General features: G+C 38.8%; 1 protein-coding gene across 3 annotated transcripts; it reads left to right on the forward strand.

The window, feature by feature from the left end:
• Positions 1-1,252: 1,252 nt before the first annotated feature.
• Positions 1,253-13,767, forward strand: rcc1l (RCC1 like). 3 transcript variants are annotated; one of them, XM_078266403.1, is made up of 12 exons: positions 1,253-1,324; positions 2,350-2,635; positions 2,872-3,001; positions 3,454-3,582; positions 3,732-3,798; positions 5,319-5,370; positions 5,635-5,719; positions 7,046-7,227; positions 8,263-8,350; positions 9,307-9,480; positions 11,940-12,025; positions 12,737-13,767. In XM_078266403.1, the coding sequence occupies exons 2-12, from the start codon at positions 2,351-2,353 to the stop codon at positions 12,812-12,814; spliced, it is 1,356 nt and encodes a 451-aa protein (XP_078122529.1). In that variant the 5' UTR covers positions 1,253-1,324; position 2,350; the 3' UTR covers positions 12,815-13,767. The 3 variants fall into 3 exon arrangements, with proteins under 3 accessions (XP_078122529.1, XP_078122530.1, XP_078122528.1); XM_078266404.1 differs by having other exon boundaries at positions 1,292-1,324; positions 2,327-2,635; XM_078266402.1 differs by lacking the exon at positions 1,253-1,324 and adding an exon at positions 1,342-1,509.
• Positions 13,768-17,341: the final 3,574 nt, after the last annotated feature.

Genomic DNA, 17,341 nt, shown 5'->3' on the forward strand with positions numbered 1-17,341 from the left:
TTGTGCAATACACAAGTTATTGATCACAGCATGATATAATGGGAAATGTGCAATTTGGGTAGAAATAAGTGCAATATGAGCAGGAGGATGTGCTGTGGGTTCTCTTTCTCTTTCTTCTGTGAGTGTGGGGGAAGGTAGGGGGGTCTTGAGGTTTATCGGATGTTTATTGAACGCATTTGGAGGAGATAGTGTATGCTTATGTTTTATGCATGTTTACTGTATGTTTATTGTGTTTATGTGCGATGCGTCGCCATTTTTTCATTCTCTCCACTGCCCAAAACAAATTTCTCCCATAGAAGACAATACATATCTTATCTTAGCCTACTTAGCTCCACTTTGACCAGCTGCAACATTAAAGTGATGAAAACATTCATGCATCAATAATTATTATCCAATAATATAATATATTCTGAAATCTTCTGAATAATGAGTACTTTTACTGTTGATGCTTTAAAATGCTTTAAGATTAGGCTTTGCAATCACACTTAGCACACACATTAACCGTAGTCTTGTCTGCAGGCTGTTACGAATAGTCCGATGTTACCTTTAAAACTTTATTTTCTCATGTAAATTAGCTAATTTTCACGTGATTGTGAGTTTGAACTGAATGAACCTTAAATGCGTATTTTAAAACTAGGATTAGGTTCTGTGTTTTGTTTCAAGGCAAATAAAACTGCATTGTGGAAAAGAAGCATCATCATATACTGTAGACATGGTGCAGCTGAATGAATAAATATGTGACTAAGGTAAATGGGAGCACAGTGTACAGGTAAGGCTCACCTGACGGTCCTGCAGCATTAACCCACTTCCAGAGTCGCTCTAATCTAACACCATAGTAGATTATTGGTAAGACACTTAAAGCAACTCTGCTCTACCTCAAGCTCTTGGTTAGTTTCTTCCAAATAAGGGAATTTGTTTTACAGTCACAGGGGACATGTATCTGCATTGAGTAACCTACTTTTACTTTCTTCCTAACTTCTAAGTTAGGCAAGACATGGCAATTTGTTTATATAGCACAATTCAGACACAAAGGCAAATCAAAGTGGTTTACATAAACAGAAACAACAGAAAATACGAGAGGGAGAGGAAAAAAGTACTTTTTAAGGACATTTTATACCTGATTCTACTTAGCCTACTTTTACCCAAGTAACATTTTCAATACAGGACTTTGCAGAGTATTTTTACAGTGTACTTTAAAAGTTACTATGTTACACACTCCGGTTCAGTAGGTGGCGCAGTGTTTGTCTAATTTGACTAATGTTCACGGAGTAAAAACCATAGAGGAAGGAGAACCGTAGAAGAAGAATAGCTGGGTTAACGAAAGGTAAACAAACACGCGATTATGACATTGAAATATATTTTAAAAATTTCAGCGGGTTCATTATCTATGCAGCACATGTTAGTTCGTCATCCAGTGAAACACGTTATACAACCCCGCTCTTAACAGAAAGCCAATGTAAATTCACTCGAGCTCCGTGGCTGCATGAGGAAAAGCGTAGAGAACACGAGGTGAAACTCCGTTCATATTACTTCTAATTTAATCCTTGAGTGAATATTTTCGAGCTTCTTTTTTATCAAAACGTGGCGTATTACGTTAAACGAATGATTGTGAGCCGCTTTCTCGTTCGGCATTAATCAGATACACCAAACATCACTTATTTTAGGATACGTTTAACCTATATTGATCGTTTTACGAGTTCGTCAGTGTCAACCTGCGTTAGCTAACGATAACGTTAACTTCTTACAATAACGTTTGAAGTTAACTTGCTTATGTTGCTACGGGGATCGATGGTGGTCAGGTTGTTAATTATAAGGTAGCATTTAATTAAGACATAGAGCTGCTTAATTGAACAGCATCATGCCGAATTTACCAGCAGACCCTGGTCATTTTTTTAAAAGTCTCTCTGTATAATTTGTTTCATTTTCAACCAGACTATGGTGGCATTGTTTATCAGAATATGTGAACGAAATTGTTACACTTCGTACGTTATACTATATAATGTGTTATTTCTGCAAATGTAATGCAAGATGTTTGAAACATTTTTTTAAATTTTTTTTTACAATTTGTGTCACACCGATATACTTGTATCTAATATAAAACAACTGTAATAGTATAATAAAGAAAATTATTAGTAAGTAGTGCTACAATTTGTTCTGATAGATTTAAATCTCAAATCATGAAAATAACCTCCCTCCATAAAATGAAATGTTTAAAATGGGCTTCTCATGTCATTACTACTACCAAACCAAGACCCCACACGGTTTAACTTTTAACCGCTGTTCATTACGGTTTAACTTTTAACCGCTGTTCATTACAGTTATGTAGCCCTGTCTTGTCTCTTTCTACAGGATGGCTTTTCCACGTGTGCGACTATGCACTCGACACATGAGCACAGGCCTTCAAGCCTGTGGTTATGCAACACTCAGTAAAGCATCCAGACCCCAGGACAAAAGCAGCAGTGGTCCAGTTTTTCAGTATGTCGGCCAGCACAAAAAGCCCAACCACAAAGTGTTTGTTTGGGGCTTCAGCTTCACCGGTGCTCTGGGTATCCCCAGCTTTGTGGTGCCGGACAGCGGCAGGAAGAAGCCCCGCAAATATCAGCTCACTCCTTACCGACTGGAGACTGCAGAGCAGGTGAAATCTGCTTTATTGAATTTCATATGGAGCCCCACAGGTTTGGCTCTTGATAATAAACAATGCATGTCAGTAAATAGTGTTAAACGTTTGATGCATATTGGATTTCTGGTCGAAACAGGAGCCCAAGGTTTTCATCTTCCATTTTAGCACAGAAGACTAGTTAGTATGACAAGGTGTGGGACATGTAAAGTATTTTAAGACTGAACTCACGAGCTGTGCTGCTTCTTTTGTAGATCTCTTCTGCTGCTTGTGGCTACGGCTTCACTCTCATCGCCTCACCGACCAAAGATGTGATCAAGCTGTGGGGCATGGGCCTGAACAAGGACTCTCAGCTGGGCTTCCAACGCACGCAACACAGCCGCCGTAAGACAAAAGCCGAAATACTGCATGCCCTCCATTCTGCTTCCACACAACATCACCAGCTCTATGAAGTGTTTGAGTGTCTTTTAACGCATTCTTTGTGCTTTACATTCTTTCTTTTTTTTTTAGCAAAATAGCTCTACAAACCAACTGTACACTACTTTAAAAATACATACAAGTCAGAACGTTTGAGTCTTGAACTTGCTAGGAGGAATAATACTGTAAAATAAAATAGCTCTTTAAGTCAGGAAGCTGGAAACATCATAGTAGGGGTTTAAATAAAATGGCTGCCCTGCAGAAAATCCAATAAAGGTGTTTTTTAGATACTTTAATCTGTTGTCCTGCAGGTACCCTAAACATAGGACAAGATCTTTGAGAATTACCACATGAATAATATCAGTGCAGCATGCAATCGGCCTTACATTGCTATCTTTTCTGATGCCCTGTCTCTGTAGATCAGAGCTATGACTATGTGTTGGAGCCCTCCCCAGTGGCTCTGCCTCTCGTCGAGCCTCTGCAGACCAAAGTGGTTCAGGTTGCATGTGGCCGCGCTCACTCTCTGATCCTCACAGACCAGGAGGGAGGTAAGAGACTCATACCTCCTGCACCAGCATGAAGCCACAGTTAACTGCCCAACTACACATTTTTCAACATCAGACTAGACTTGGCTATAAATCACTCCAGGCTTTTTAAAGAAGACGTTGCAGCCGAGTCTCTCTCTTTTCTCTTTCAGTTTTCAGTATGGGAAACAATGCATATGGCCAGTGTGGAAGACGGATAGTTGAAGATGAAGTTTACAGGTTTGTCCTGAAACACTTTGCACACACAAACGGAGCTGTGTTGCTGCAAATATTTCAAGATCATTTTACTCTATTTTGATATTAAACTGAGGTGTTTTCATGTCAGTGGGAAACATTTTCAGTCTAATTTGTTGCTTTTATGAAATGCTCCATCTTTAGAGAAACATTCTGAATTATTAAATATTGGGTCTTATTTTGGTACCTTTTAGTTTTGGCCATCCTTTCTCTGGATTATGACATCTGAGCCACTTTATTTGGAGGTAAAACTAAAAGTGAGCACATTCCAAGTGCCGGTAATAATCCCTCATTGCACAGGCATGCAAACTGTAATGCCATGTTCAAATTTTACATCCCATAATGTTTAGGAATGCGAAAGATTCCCATGTTTACGACATGCAAGGGTTCGCATCATCGGACAACTGAAGACAGCTTGCAGAGTCATGAAAGTCTTAAAAAAGTACTGTGCATAGAGCACTATATCCATTAAAGTAGCGTTTAATTGCCATAACGACGGATTCTGGCTGATTGTTCGCTTTTTTAGACACCTTAGTATACTTTAGCACCAAGTCAGATATATTGGACCCAGTTGTAATTTATTTTCTCTTTGAAATAAGTTTGACTAACTAACCTGGGAGTTTGTATAAAACCTTTGTGAGTGACTGCTCGTGCTTCTTTTTAGCAATGTCACCACAATTCCAGGTTTCTGCAATTAACTTGGTGACTACAGTGGTACTATTGCTGATTACAAATGATGGCCAAAACTATGAAAAATAAGACCCAGGCTTTGCAAAACATGAAGTACTTAGTAAGCTTTAGTGCGTCATTTTTTGATATTAATGAACGTCTGTTACATTCAAGCCATTGCCAAATAAGTTGCTACAAAGCTAATTAAGACTATCAGCTCCACACAACTCTCTCTGTATTTCTCAGTATGGCTATGTTCAGAAGATTGTGTCGTCCGGCGACTTTTGCGCGCAGAAACTCGATTGAAGATAATTACCGCTTCTGAAGAGTCCGTGTGTTTTTAATCTTCCGTGTCCTCCTTGGCTACTAGCAACTGCGTGGAGGAGGAGAGGGGTGGGCGGGGTGGGGGATGTATCATGTGGACGCGCCGACAGTTTTGTTGTCATTACTTAGAATTCCTCATGTGGGCGACAGAAACTACGCACTATAGCTTTAACTGTGTTTATAATGTGTTTCTCCCCTTAAGAAACCAGTCCAATCCACAATCTCTCAGTCTGATAGATGTTTTCAGTTAAGATCATTGTTTAAATATCCAAATACTTGAACACAAAGGTTGAGGTTTATTCTTGACCTCGGGAACTTAGCTACTCCCGAAGTTTGAACTTTTGTACATTTTAAAGGCACCCTATTCTACCTGTTATGAAAATCTTCTTGCAAAAATGCAAGCGGGAGGTTGCATAAAGGACGTATGAGAGAGATGATGACGTGACCTCTCATGGAAGATGCTGCTGTTGTCGAGTGATGGATCCCTTGTTTCTCTCTCATGTTCAATACAGTGGCAGTCACATCATTCAAAAGATGGAAGGCTTCAGCAGCAGGGTCACCCAGGTCAGTGCAGCCTTTGTCTGAGCTGTGATGACAGTATGTCTCATTTCCCCTCCTGTACCAGACATTCAGGTGCACTCACACCCAGATCCAGTTTAAGAAAAGCTAACTGTTCATTTAACATTTTAATAACAATTTTAGTAATTAACTCTGGTTTAGATGATTGGATTTTAAGTCTGTGTGTAGTTTTTCTTTTGCATGTTGATGTAAGGTCTTTAAAGACCATTTAAAATGGGATTTGATCACTGAAGATTCTTTTTTTTTCAGGTTGCATGTGGACAGGATCACAGCCTTTTCCTCACTGAGACAGGAAAGGTGTTTGCATGTGGATGGGGTGCAGATGGACAGACGGGTCAGTGCACTTCACAGAAAAAATTCAATAAAACAGTTTGTGTATCGGGCACAGACAGCCCTCTTAACCTTGAAAGCCAGATGAAAAATGTGTTTTCTGCTAAAGTGAAGTTTACGGAGCCCCCCTGGGGTCAGCTGAGAAAAAAAAACTAAACCCGTTCGCACAGAATAAAAATCTGTTCCCTCAGTTTTATAAACTGTTAGCACGGATTCATAATCCGTAATCCGTGCCTTCAGTTTATAAAACCGAGGGCACAGATTATAAATCCGTGCTAACAGTTTATAAAACCGAGGGAACAGATTTTTATTCATAATCCGTGCCCTCGGTTTTATAAACGTGAGCAAAGTTAGAAAGATATTCACAGATTCTAACTTCCGGGATCAGTTACTCTATAGCGAAATTATATTAAATCACAAATAACGCATCTTTCCTAACGTAGTAAGGTTAGCAACGAGCTCCAAACTCATTTTCATCAAAACGAGCCGTCCTCCAACCTGGAGAAATAACATTGGTCTCTAGTAGCATCTGGCGGTGTTTAGGGACCGTCTATAAACTACAACACAGACGTGATGTAATGTAATGATTAAATAAGGTAGTGTCTCCAAACTTACCTCAATTATAACAAATAAGTTTAGAGACACTACCTTATTTAATGATGAAATTAATTAATTTGAAAATGAGTTTGTAGCTCCTTGTTAGCCTTACTGCGTTAGGAAAGATGCGTCATTTGTGATTTAATATCATAAAAATCATAGAGTAATTGATTGATAGAGTAATTGATCCCGGAAGTTCGAAGCTGTGACTATCTTTCTAACTTTGCTCACGTTTATAAAACCGAGGGAACCGATTTTTATTCTGTGCGCACGGTTTAGTTTCTTTTTTTCTCAGCTGATCCCAGGGGTGCTCCGTAGAAGTTGAACAGAGCCACAGTTAAATAACTGCTAACTACAGTATATCAAAACATTGTAAAACCGCCTCAAAATCATATGCAATTTTATTTATACGGAAACGAACAGAAAACCAAACTGCAGCAAGAAGAATTTCTGCTGCTGGTGGACGATGTACATCAGGGAACTCATATAAGACATACAGAAAATGAAGATGCCTGGAAAGATGCAAACAAATCCATTGCCAGCTTTATATGTGTTGTTTCCACCCCTGATGAATGCAAAATAAATAAAAGGTGGTCTAACATTACGTTACACTACATTAACCAACTTTTTAAAAAAAACAACAACTCTGGAGCGCTCTTAAATTTAAGAATACGACGTAAGACATTTTATTAAGTTTGTGAGTAGGACTAAAAGCTGAGGATTTACCTTCCAGGTCTGGGACACCACAGAGTCAGCTCCAGTCCAGTGGAGGTGGGAGGAGATCTGGCCGGGGTGGAGGTGCAGCAGATCAGCACGTACGGAGACTGCAGCCTGGCTGTGTCCACAGATGGACAGCTGTACGGATGGGGCAACTCTGAATACCTGCAGCTGGCCTCAGTCACTGAGGCCACACAGGTGAGGAGGACTAACATGTCTTCAAACAGGCAGAAGTGTTGCTATAAGTGGCTGATACAACAACACGAAGACAGGAATACTACAGTAGAATGGCTTAGTATTACAATTCGATAGTATTGACTTTTGCGATTTTGTTTTTCTTCAACAAAAACAAAAGTTAAATAATACACTTCTAGAGACCATATAACATGAAACATTTTTAAAAACAAATTGTTTCCTAAAAAGAATGTACATCACAAGTCAGTCAATCAGTCTGACATTTATTTCAATTGTAAAGCATTTTCTGCTTTCGGTCGGTTTTGCTGGAAACGGGTATGACGTAGTCGCCGTTAGCGGTACCGTGAGATCAGAAAATATTTAGGTGAATCATTGGTAAAAATATCGATTCGGGGGGTCGATTTTAAAAATCGTCACAAAAAAATCATGATTTTTTTAATTTATTTTTCCACCACCCCTACTTCATACCCTCTGAAATGTTTTGGTATCTGTACTGGGCCTCTGTATGACTGCTCATGTGGCACAGAGTTGCTTGATGGCTCTGTTGGGTTCTGTTTCCGTCTGTCAGTCACCTGTCCTGGCTGTCAAAAGGTCTGACCCACGCTGATCGGCTCACAGCAGCCACTGGTTAAACACACACGATATGATGTTTGAACATTTTGAGCCAAAATCTCAAATATAAGCCTGGAAAAAATCCTTGGTGTCAAATATTTACACTCCAAATTCATTCAGCTTAAATCCTTTGGAGAAAGGCACGCTGTCTTTATATGAATGCTAGGATGACGGGTCAGAACATAATAACAGGACATACATTCTAAGTATGAGAAAATTGGTGAATGCAACATTTTGTACATTAATCTGTTTGAGCAGGTCTTGCATTCACCCCAGTCGCTGGATGCAACAAGAGAAAGAGGGGGGAAAAAATAAAAATAAAAAAATAAATAATAGTATTTGGAAATACAGAGGGACCAGCAGTTGCGTATCTATAAGCAACAGTTCTTCGCTGTCACTGAGCCCTTGTCTTTCCTCGTCTTTCAGATCAACTCTCCTCGACATCTTCCTCTGAAAGGCTGTGGAAAGGTGGTTCAGGCAGCATGTGGAGGCACGCAGGTGGCCACTCTTAATGGTCAGTTCACATAAATACACCCCTGAAAACACGATTCAAATGCGGACAGAGTTTGAGCACGAATTACAGAGCTGCAAATAACAGACTGGCTGCATCAAGGTTATCTTAGAAATAAAGTGATTTTCTGACCTGATCGCTTTCTTCAGTTTGGTGTCAGAGGAGTGACACCACACACAGCCTCTTGGTGGCATCACAGAACACAGTTTTGGGTGTCTGGCTTTTACATATGTTTCCATGACACTATGATAGGACTACTGCCAACTGTTTGTGGTAAACATCTGTTTAAGATACGAGCTGGAGCTTTTACCTATCCAGACGTAATGGTGTTTTTTTTACTTCCTTTATTGATGCTGTTTAAATGAGAGCTGAGCCAACCAGCAGGTTCATTTCCATCTCTCTAAGGGTTGTTTATGTTAAAAGCAGGGTTTGCTTTTATTCATCAAGCATCTCATGGCTGGAAATCAGTCCTAATTGGCAAAAAAAAACTCAAATTGGTGCATTTTTGGTCCTACTTTAGGTGTAGAAGTAAAGGCATTTTATCAACTTTTCACAATGTATGCAAGATGTGGCACCATTATAGGTATTATAGCATTTAGCTTACAGCAGCATTGTGCCTAAGTACATGGCTGGAAATTCGCCGCTGTGTCCCAATTCAATATGCTAATTATAAGCAGGTTTTAAGTATGTAGTGTGTTCACAGGAAAAGTGACTAAACAAGGTTTACTTAAAGCAGACATGATGCAATGCACAAAGAAAATGGAGGCGTTTATTGAAATAAATTGTGGGTGGAGGTGAAACAGCTCCTAAGTTCATAGAAAATATTAAACATTTTGATGAGGCTGTCAATCAAACTGCAAAGTTGTATGATATTTTGGTCTACTAACTACTAAAACTCAGCCTGTGTCCCTTTGTTTCACCATATCGGTGTATAAATATCAGTCTCTGAATCTTTTCAGAAAAAGGAGAGGTGTTTGTGTGGGGTTATGGCATTCTTGGAAAGGGCCCAAAACTATCTGAATCCTCGACCCCGGAGATAATTCCCTCCACGCTGTTTGGACGCTCAGAGTTCAACCCCTCAGTAGCTGTCACCAAGATCAGGTGTGGCCTCAACCATTTTGCTGCTGTGACAGGTAAGTTTGTACCTTTTTGAAAGGCATAGTTCTTCCAAAAAACAATATAAATTGTATATAGTACTCACCTCCCTCTGCTCTCAGAAAAACGTTTTCTATCAAATGGCGTTAAGAAGAGCGCCCAAAAAATGAAAGCATAACAGTGCAAACAAACTTCGACAAAGTCCGGACAAAAGACAGCAAACAAGGTTATGAAACGTTTCAAAAAAAATACTGTGCAGCATTATGCAAGTGTCTTGCATCCATTCGTAGGCTCATGAAAACTTAAAAAAAAAAAAAAAAAATGTTTAGTCTATGCGCATGTGTGCACATCAAATTCCTCGACTGGATTATAATCCCAAAATGCTTTGTATTAGCAATTGTTCAGCGAAAGTAGATGTCTGGATTTCCATGAGCCCATGAATGGATACAAGACATATGGATAATGCTGCACGGGAATTTTCAGAGTACAACGTTTTTTTTTGTTTGTTTTTTCTGACGTTTTATAACCTTTTTTGCGGTCTTTCGTTTGGACTCTGTTTGACCGGATATGCTTTTGTTTTTCGGGCGCTCTGCTCTCCTTCACGTCAAATCAGCATCACACCGTGAAATACAAGATTTACTGATGCTACTTCACAACATTTCTGCCTAAACTTTAAAATATCAGCTTTATTGTCCTGAGCCTTATTTATTTATAGCAAGGATAAAAGATGGAAACATAAAACCCATAAACAGCAAAGTCATTCTGTGTCATCCAGTCCAAAGTGCTAAAAGTGAGGCTTCAAACGTCTGGGGAAGCAGTTTACTGTTGATTCAGGTAATTTAGTCTGTTTATGGCATTGAAAAGAGACGTCTGCTGCTTTTCTTGTTTTTATCTCTAAAGCAGTCTCCTCGATGGTGTGCACAGTGAAGGTAAACACCTTTTTTAGGCCAGTTTTTATTATTTACACTCAAACGAGGCAACAACAGTAAAAGTTAAGACAGAAATATTGTATCCTTGAACTGCCATTTCCTAAAATTAATGATTGTTTCTTTGGTTTTAGACAGTGGAAATCCCTTCAAATAAAAATGTTTTAAATTCCTTAAAACCATCTAATGAGATTATATTATTGCCCCAGGATCTGGTTTAGTCTGGATCCTACATCTGGCCTATAATAATAATTTCTGCTCAGACTTTTTTGGATTCCTGAAAAAGCAAATATAAGTTTTCTTTTTACAAACCAAATTCTTCAGATCTATGATATGTTGTTTGGCTAGGAAGTGACACAGAATGAGACGTAGCTACATACTACATCAGTCAGAAGTAATGCGCACATGTTGTCACTGATTGAAATCAGAGTTTTAGAATTTAGACCGTTATTACTGCCAATATGTGAGGCAGCTTTAAAAGCAAGTCAACACTAAATCACAGTTATCGAGTTTTATCCCACAGAATGTCATTCAGTGTTGACTAAAGGCCAGAACTCACAAAATCCAAAACCAAAATTCATAATTGGAACCTGCTGGCACTTCCAAATTATCTAACAAATATTTTAATACATGGTATGGTGAAAGCACTACTAAATTAAAGTTATTCATTAATTAATTAATTAATTAATTATGAATTGGACCTTTAAAGCAGGGGTCTTGAATGTTTTTTAAGCCAAGGACCCCTTAACTGAAAGAGAGACGGAGCAGGGACCCCCTACTACATATATTGTATACAATATAAACTGGGCCTACAGTAACATGTAGGGTGGCCCAAAACCTTTATACATACTTTTTCTTGCATAGAATACTAAGCTATGTTATTATAAAATAATAATTGTTGCATGATTTTATAAATCATCTTTTAATGTTAAACATACATGTGGCACAGTGAATCCTTAGGATGAACTGTACCTGTGGATGACTACATTACCCATAGGCCAGTAAGCCTATCATCAGTGGGGATTTATATTTGCTAATAGTATGTTGGATTCATGTTAAGACTTTTTAGTTCGTTTGTTTAGTTTAATAGAAAACTTTCAAAAATTAACAATTTGGTGGCCCCCCTGCAGTGACTCTGAGAACCCCCTAGGGGTCCTGGACCCCCTGTTGAAGATCTCTGTTTTAAAGTATTGATTTTTGATTGATGAGTGAAGAGATTCTAATAATTTAAGATATTAATAAACATCTGATTGTGTTGTCTTTTTGTCTGCACCTGTTTTCTTGTTGTTTCTTTTAAAAGATTTTATTCACTTAATGTGTAATAATTGTGTTATAAGGATGAGGAGTCTGAACATCAGCTATTGTTTAGACGGCACAACTTTTTTTTAGACAGTTATACTGGAATATTATGAATTCTGGTTGTTGTTGTCCTTTTTTTTTTTTTATTCTACATGTCTGAAAAAATCATCCCGCTGAAAGCTTTGACTTGTTTTAAACTGCAACAGCCCTGCGTTGAGGCTCAGCAGGCGCTCAGCCTCACAGCGTGCTGATGTTTGATGGTTGCGTTGCAGATCGAGGCGAGCTCTTCGTTTGGGGGAAGAATGTGAGAGGTTGTTTGGGCATCGGGAAGAGAGACGACCAGTACTTCCCGTGGAGGGTAAGACAACACTGATTCAATATTAGTCATGCAAACAAGAGTCGACCATGCAGCTGACATACGGTGTAGAGGAAGAAACACACAAATTTGTAGGCATGGAATAATACGGGTTTTTATGACTTCTTCTTTCTTTAAATCACAATAGACTGTGCGTAATGTATTTACCTCGTTCCTTCATACTTATGTGGGTGGAAAAATTGTTAAAGTTAAAAAAAATTCCAGAAAATGTATTATTATTCCAAGCCCACAAGTCCTTAAAAGGCTTGTAATAAAGTCAGCCGAACAAAATGTTGTTTAATAAACATATTTTAATATATATTAATAAAGTTTTTGTATCAAAAAGAAAAGTGTGTGTGTGTGTGTGTGTGTGTGTGTGTGTGGTCTAAAGATCTCCCTACCTGTATGCCCCCCTGTAGAGATTTCTGACAAAAGTCTCACAGACTTACGTTAGCACGTCAGCTCAAGACATTTGAAGGTGTTGGACTCACACTGCTTATCGATGTTGCACACTGTGCGATCTCTGGCTCACTCAGTCATAGATGATCTTTTTTTTCCACTTTTAGAGTTAGAAAGAAAATGCATGTTGCAGAAAGTTCACCTTGTTTATGTCAATTAACGTGGTTAGTAAAACTGAACTGAACCAAAGAGTGATGAGAACAGTCTGTGCTTTTACTCAATCTTCTCCTCTAAGCCGTGTGTGCTTTTCATCAGGTGACTGTGCCCGGTCAAGTTGTGGACGTAGCGTGTGGTGTTGACCACATGGTGGCGCTGGTGAAGTCCCTGCTGTGAGCTTCTGTGTTTCTGCAGCAGTAGATGAAAGGCTGGATGTTTGGCCGAGCCTCCCGCTGACCCCCGGGCGCCTCGGGAAGCCGACTGGGGGCTGCGCTGGAGTCTCGAAGCCAGCTGCTCTCCACAGGCGACGCGCACCCTTGTGTCCCTCCGCCCGGTGGTGACGTCAAGCTGAGTGCAGAGCGGTTGGTTCTGCAGAAAACTGTCACTGAAGCAGCTCACTTTCGCCTGCATGCGGGTCATCTGGGAAAGGCATCAAAGGATATATTTTGTTTTCTTACAACTACGATTAATTGATTACGCCAAGCAAAACAGTGAAAAAATGAGAGTAAATCTCTGGGTGCTGCTTCTCCAATGTGAGTTTTTGCTGCTTTTCTGTGTTTTATGTACCGGTAATTAAAAACAGAATGTTTTTGGTTTGGTCAGACAAAACAAGACATTTTAAACAAGATGCAGTTGCAGCTCTAATTACAACTTTGTTTTGGCCATCATTTCTGTAGTAATTACTTTAGCTTGTACCATGTAACATAACTGATTGAAATGATAGCCAAAACTAAGGAAATAAACCCAGGTTGTTATAAACCAGACAAGCTTCCTACAAGAAATCACAGTCAGTGTTTACAGTAGTTGGGTAATACTGTAAAATGGCATGTTTTCATTTGCCACTAAACAAGACAATGACTGGGAGAAAAAAATTGTCAGCATTCTCAGTTCCCATCGGCTATTAGCCTGGTGACGATTTAGCCTCTGGGGGGCAACGGATAATATTTTGGGTGTTCTGTTGTAGCCAGCGGGTATTCGGGCCAAGATTTCCTATTCCGTGCGACAGGCATTGTTTACAGTCGGAGTCGATACTTTTTGTAGGGGTTTTAGGTCCAGACGATATTTCGACTGAAGGGATACATATGAATTCAGATAAATAAATAAATGAGTGAATAAAAGGTTGTATTTCAGCCAATGTGTTCCGCCTCTTTTACTCTCCACACCAACTGTTTACCTGCATGCAATCAAAGCCTGCTCAAACCTGATTAGTCAATATACTACTCTGACTACAAACGGAAACCGGAACCAAACAGATTCTGCATTCATATGCAGATATGTGTTTATAGAGATTATGTGGGCAGTGAATGAAGTGATTCAGACTCTTGCGGTTTTGGGATGATCTCAAACAATATGTTATGGCACTCTGCAGGCCAGTGAAATGTTTGTGAAACATTATACCATTTGTAAAAGCGAGTGACAGCAAAACAATCCACAAAAAAAGATGATCTCGCTACCAATTGCAAATAGAGGTGAGGGTGGGGAATCAATCTCAAGACGTAAACACGTGTGTCATCAGTGCATGCGTGCATGTTGTGCATATAGTGTTTTATGTCACGTGCTGTTCTCCCAGTCTGGATGTATTTGAGGATGAACCCACTTTTCCCCCAGTGTTAGATGCCATTAACCCTCTGAGGACAAAAGACGCACAGGCGAGTCCAAGCGATGTTTGACAACACTCAAAATTTCATTTTAGACATTTACTATTCATATGTTACGCTACTTTTGTGAACCCAAGACTTTTGAAAACTCATTTCATGCACCAAAACAATTGAGTGTAGGTGTGTTTTCACAAGAGATTTAAGAAATATTTCTGCTTTAGGGCCAAATTATCTCTTGCACATTGCTGTGGAACAATTGTGGGCGTCACTATGCAGAAAGCTGAGTTTGTTTTTGATATGAAACACATGGGGATCAGGTTATATGCAGAAAACCTTAAAAGAAGAATTCAAGAAGATATCTTAAAATGTCCTTAGACCTCAGAGGGTTAAATACACAAGATGCAATGGAGAAAATGACTTAATATACTATATCAAAATAAATATATTTTTATTTACCACAGTAGTTGTGTGTTGACAAATAAGGAAATTAGGTTAAGGTATGGTGATAAAGATTTATTTTAAGGGTTTGACATTCCTAATGATTTCCTCGAAAGTTTCCTGGAAGGGATTATGCAATTTGGCACTAATTATAAGTGAAATAGAGACTGTGTTTAGTTGGTACACTTCCAATTACAGCGGAGATCTTCAACAGGGGGCCCAGGACCCCTAGGGGGTCCTCAGAGTCACTGTAAGGGGGCCTCCAAATTATTGTTAATTTTTGAAAGTTTTCTTCAAAGACTAAAAAGTCTTTACATGAATCCAACATACTATTAGCAAATATAAATCCCCACTGATGATGGGCTTACTGGCCTATGGGTAATGTAGTCATCCACAGGTACAGTTCATCCTAAGGATTCACTGTGCCACATGTATGTTTAACATTAAAAGATGATTTATAAAATCATGCAACAATTATTATTTGATAATAACATAGCTTAGTATTCTATGGGGGAAAAAAAGGTATGCATAAAGGATTTGGTCCCCCCTACTTTAATATGCAACTAAATTGTATACAATATATGTAGTAGGGGGTCCCTTTTTCAGTTAAGGGGTCCTTGGCTTAAATAAATGTAGACCCCTGAATTACAGTACTAAAAATGATCAAAGTAAACAGAGTATGATAATGACTTAACACTGCAGTTAATCCTACATTTATACACAACTGATGTTCACTGCATCCTCTTACTTTCTCTGTTTTGTATCAACCACAGATTTTGTTTTTATACAAGAAATCAAACCTTTATTAATGTATCACCTCATCTAAAATACCGAAAGCTACAGTAATTGACACTTGTGTAACAGAAAGTCAATACATTGAAACCGTGATCGAAAGAATAGAAATGTGTTTATCAAACCTTCCAACACTGCCACACATTTTATGGTGGTGATAAAGCAATCAGCACTTTTCTATTTCAATACTGCTCACCAGGCTAATGATGTGAAAATATGCATACACTTGAAAACCCATTTTGCATTGATTCAGGGATCTATACGCTTAGTAACGAGCGTTAAGAAGCTGCTCATATGTGGTGGCTGTATACTGAGGACTGCGCTTGTGATTTAGTGTTTTGCACTCTGTTTGCAAGGACAGCATTTTGTGTTTAAAAATAAGATTTTGTCTATTTGCATGCAAGAGTTTCTGCACAATAAAGCTACCAAAGCAATTTTAAAATATTGTAACTAATACTAATTATTAATTATTATAAATGCTGTAACTTAGACTTTTAATCAGTGCAACAACAAGTCTGTTGACCATGCAGAAATGTGCAGTTTGTCTACAGACAATCATACAATTCAATATGTAGAAATTACAGTTTCTAATAATAAATGAATGAAGATTTGGATTCAAATGTAGCTTTTAAACCCAAACTGTTTCCCTCCTATTAATACCAAATTACATAGTTCTTTATAGTAACATTTAAGAAATGATTTGGAAATAACAGATTATCTTTTTGGATTAAACTTTGCAGCTATGTGAAGCTGATCGTGACTGTAACCTTGACTATAATTTAGTGATATTAACCGCTGACTGTAGCAGCTGAAGGACCGTTTCCTTCTTACAGTAGAGTCAATTTGGCTGAAGTCAGTACAATCACCCCGGTACTGTTGCTGAGCTCTACCCCCTGAGTTCCTGCATTCTGGGGCCATCCATCATTGTGACAACTTGGAGGGGGGGGGCCCTCAGAGAGTATGGAAATGTATTTATGACAAAACTACTGAGTGAGCATAAAACATACAACCTGTGATCCATCTGTGAGGCAGGATGTGAATATGCACGGACAATTTAAGTACAAAACCTGATTTTATTCCCAATTATCTCCAGCTGTTTTGTCACATTTTGAGCGGTGGAAGAAGTATTCAAAACCTTAAACCGTAAAAGCATGTTAAGTATTATCAGCAGTGAAAGTACTCTGTGCAGTAAAATGTTCCCGGTCAGTGTTTCTGGATTAATATTGCTGTTGCATTAATGTGTTTGTTGCATTTTCCTGCTGTAGATGTTTAAGGTTGTGCTAATTTGAACTCCTTTATATACTGTTGGTTGGTTTAATCTACAGCAATGCATCATATTCTATTGTCATCATGTGTGTGTGTGTAGCATCGCTGTCCTGTGAGAAAAGTCAACTTTTCATGGTGTCAGAAAAACAGCCGTTTTTAGCTTTGTGACGGTGACTTTTCCAGCTGATCCAAGAGGTTTTTTAAAGACTTTATTTAGCTTAAGAAGTATGAGAATTTTCTCGACACAAGGAACACTTCATCCTTCAGTTTATCACAAACATTCAACATCAACATGCAACATCAAAAGCTGTCAGACAAATGTAGTGGAGTAAAAAGTATAGTACCGTATTTACCTCTGATGTATTAGAGTAGAAGTAGTACCTCAAATTTGTCCTTTGCTGCTAAATGCTCCACTATGTTCACCAGCTAGTCTGCTGTTTGGTGCTGAGCAGATGGGCAGGTGTACTGCTAGCTACACTAGCTATTAGCTAAACTTCCTGTTCCCGCTATGAGAGCTGTGAGAGTGAACCAAAACAGTGAAGTTGAGGGCCGGACAGCTAAAAGCTCTGTGAAGCAGAGTCTAGCTGCAGATTTAGATGAGGATTCTCGG

The sequence above is a fragment of the Sander vitreus genome, chromosome 13, assembly GCF_031162955.1.
Source record: "Sander vitreus isolate 19-12246 chromosome 13, sanVit1, whole genome shotgun sequence".
NCBI lineage: Eukaryota > Metazoa > Chordata > Actinopteri > Perciformes > Percidae > Sander > Sander vitreus.

Coding starts and splice junctions, on each gene's coding strand:
- rcc1l (XM_078266402.1), top strand. CDS start 1,484: ATGAGGAAAAGCGTAGAGAACACGAG. Junction 3,002..3,453: donor ACGCACGCAACACAGCCGCC/GTAAGACAAAAG, acceptor CTGTCTCTGTAG/ATCAGAGCTATGACTATGTG. Junction 8,351..9,306: donor GCAGGTGGCCACTCTTAATG/GTCAGTTCACAT, acceptor GAATCTTTTCAG/AAAAAGGAGAGGTGTTTGTG.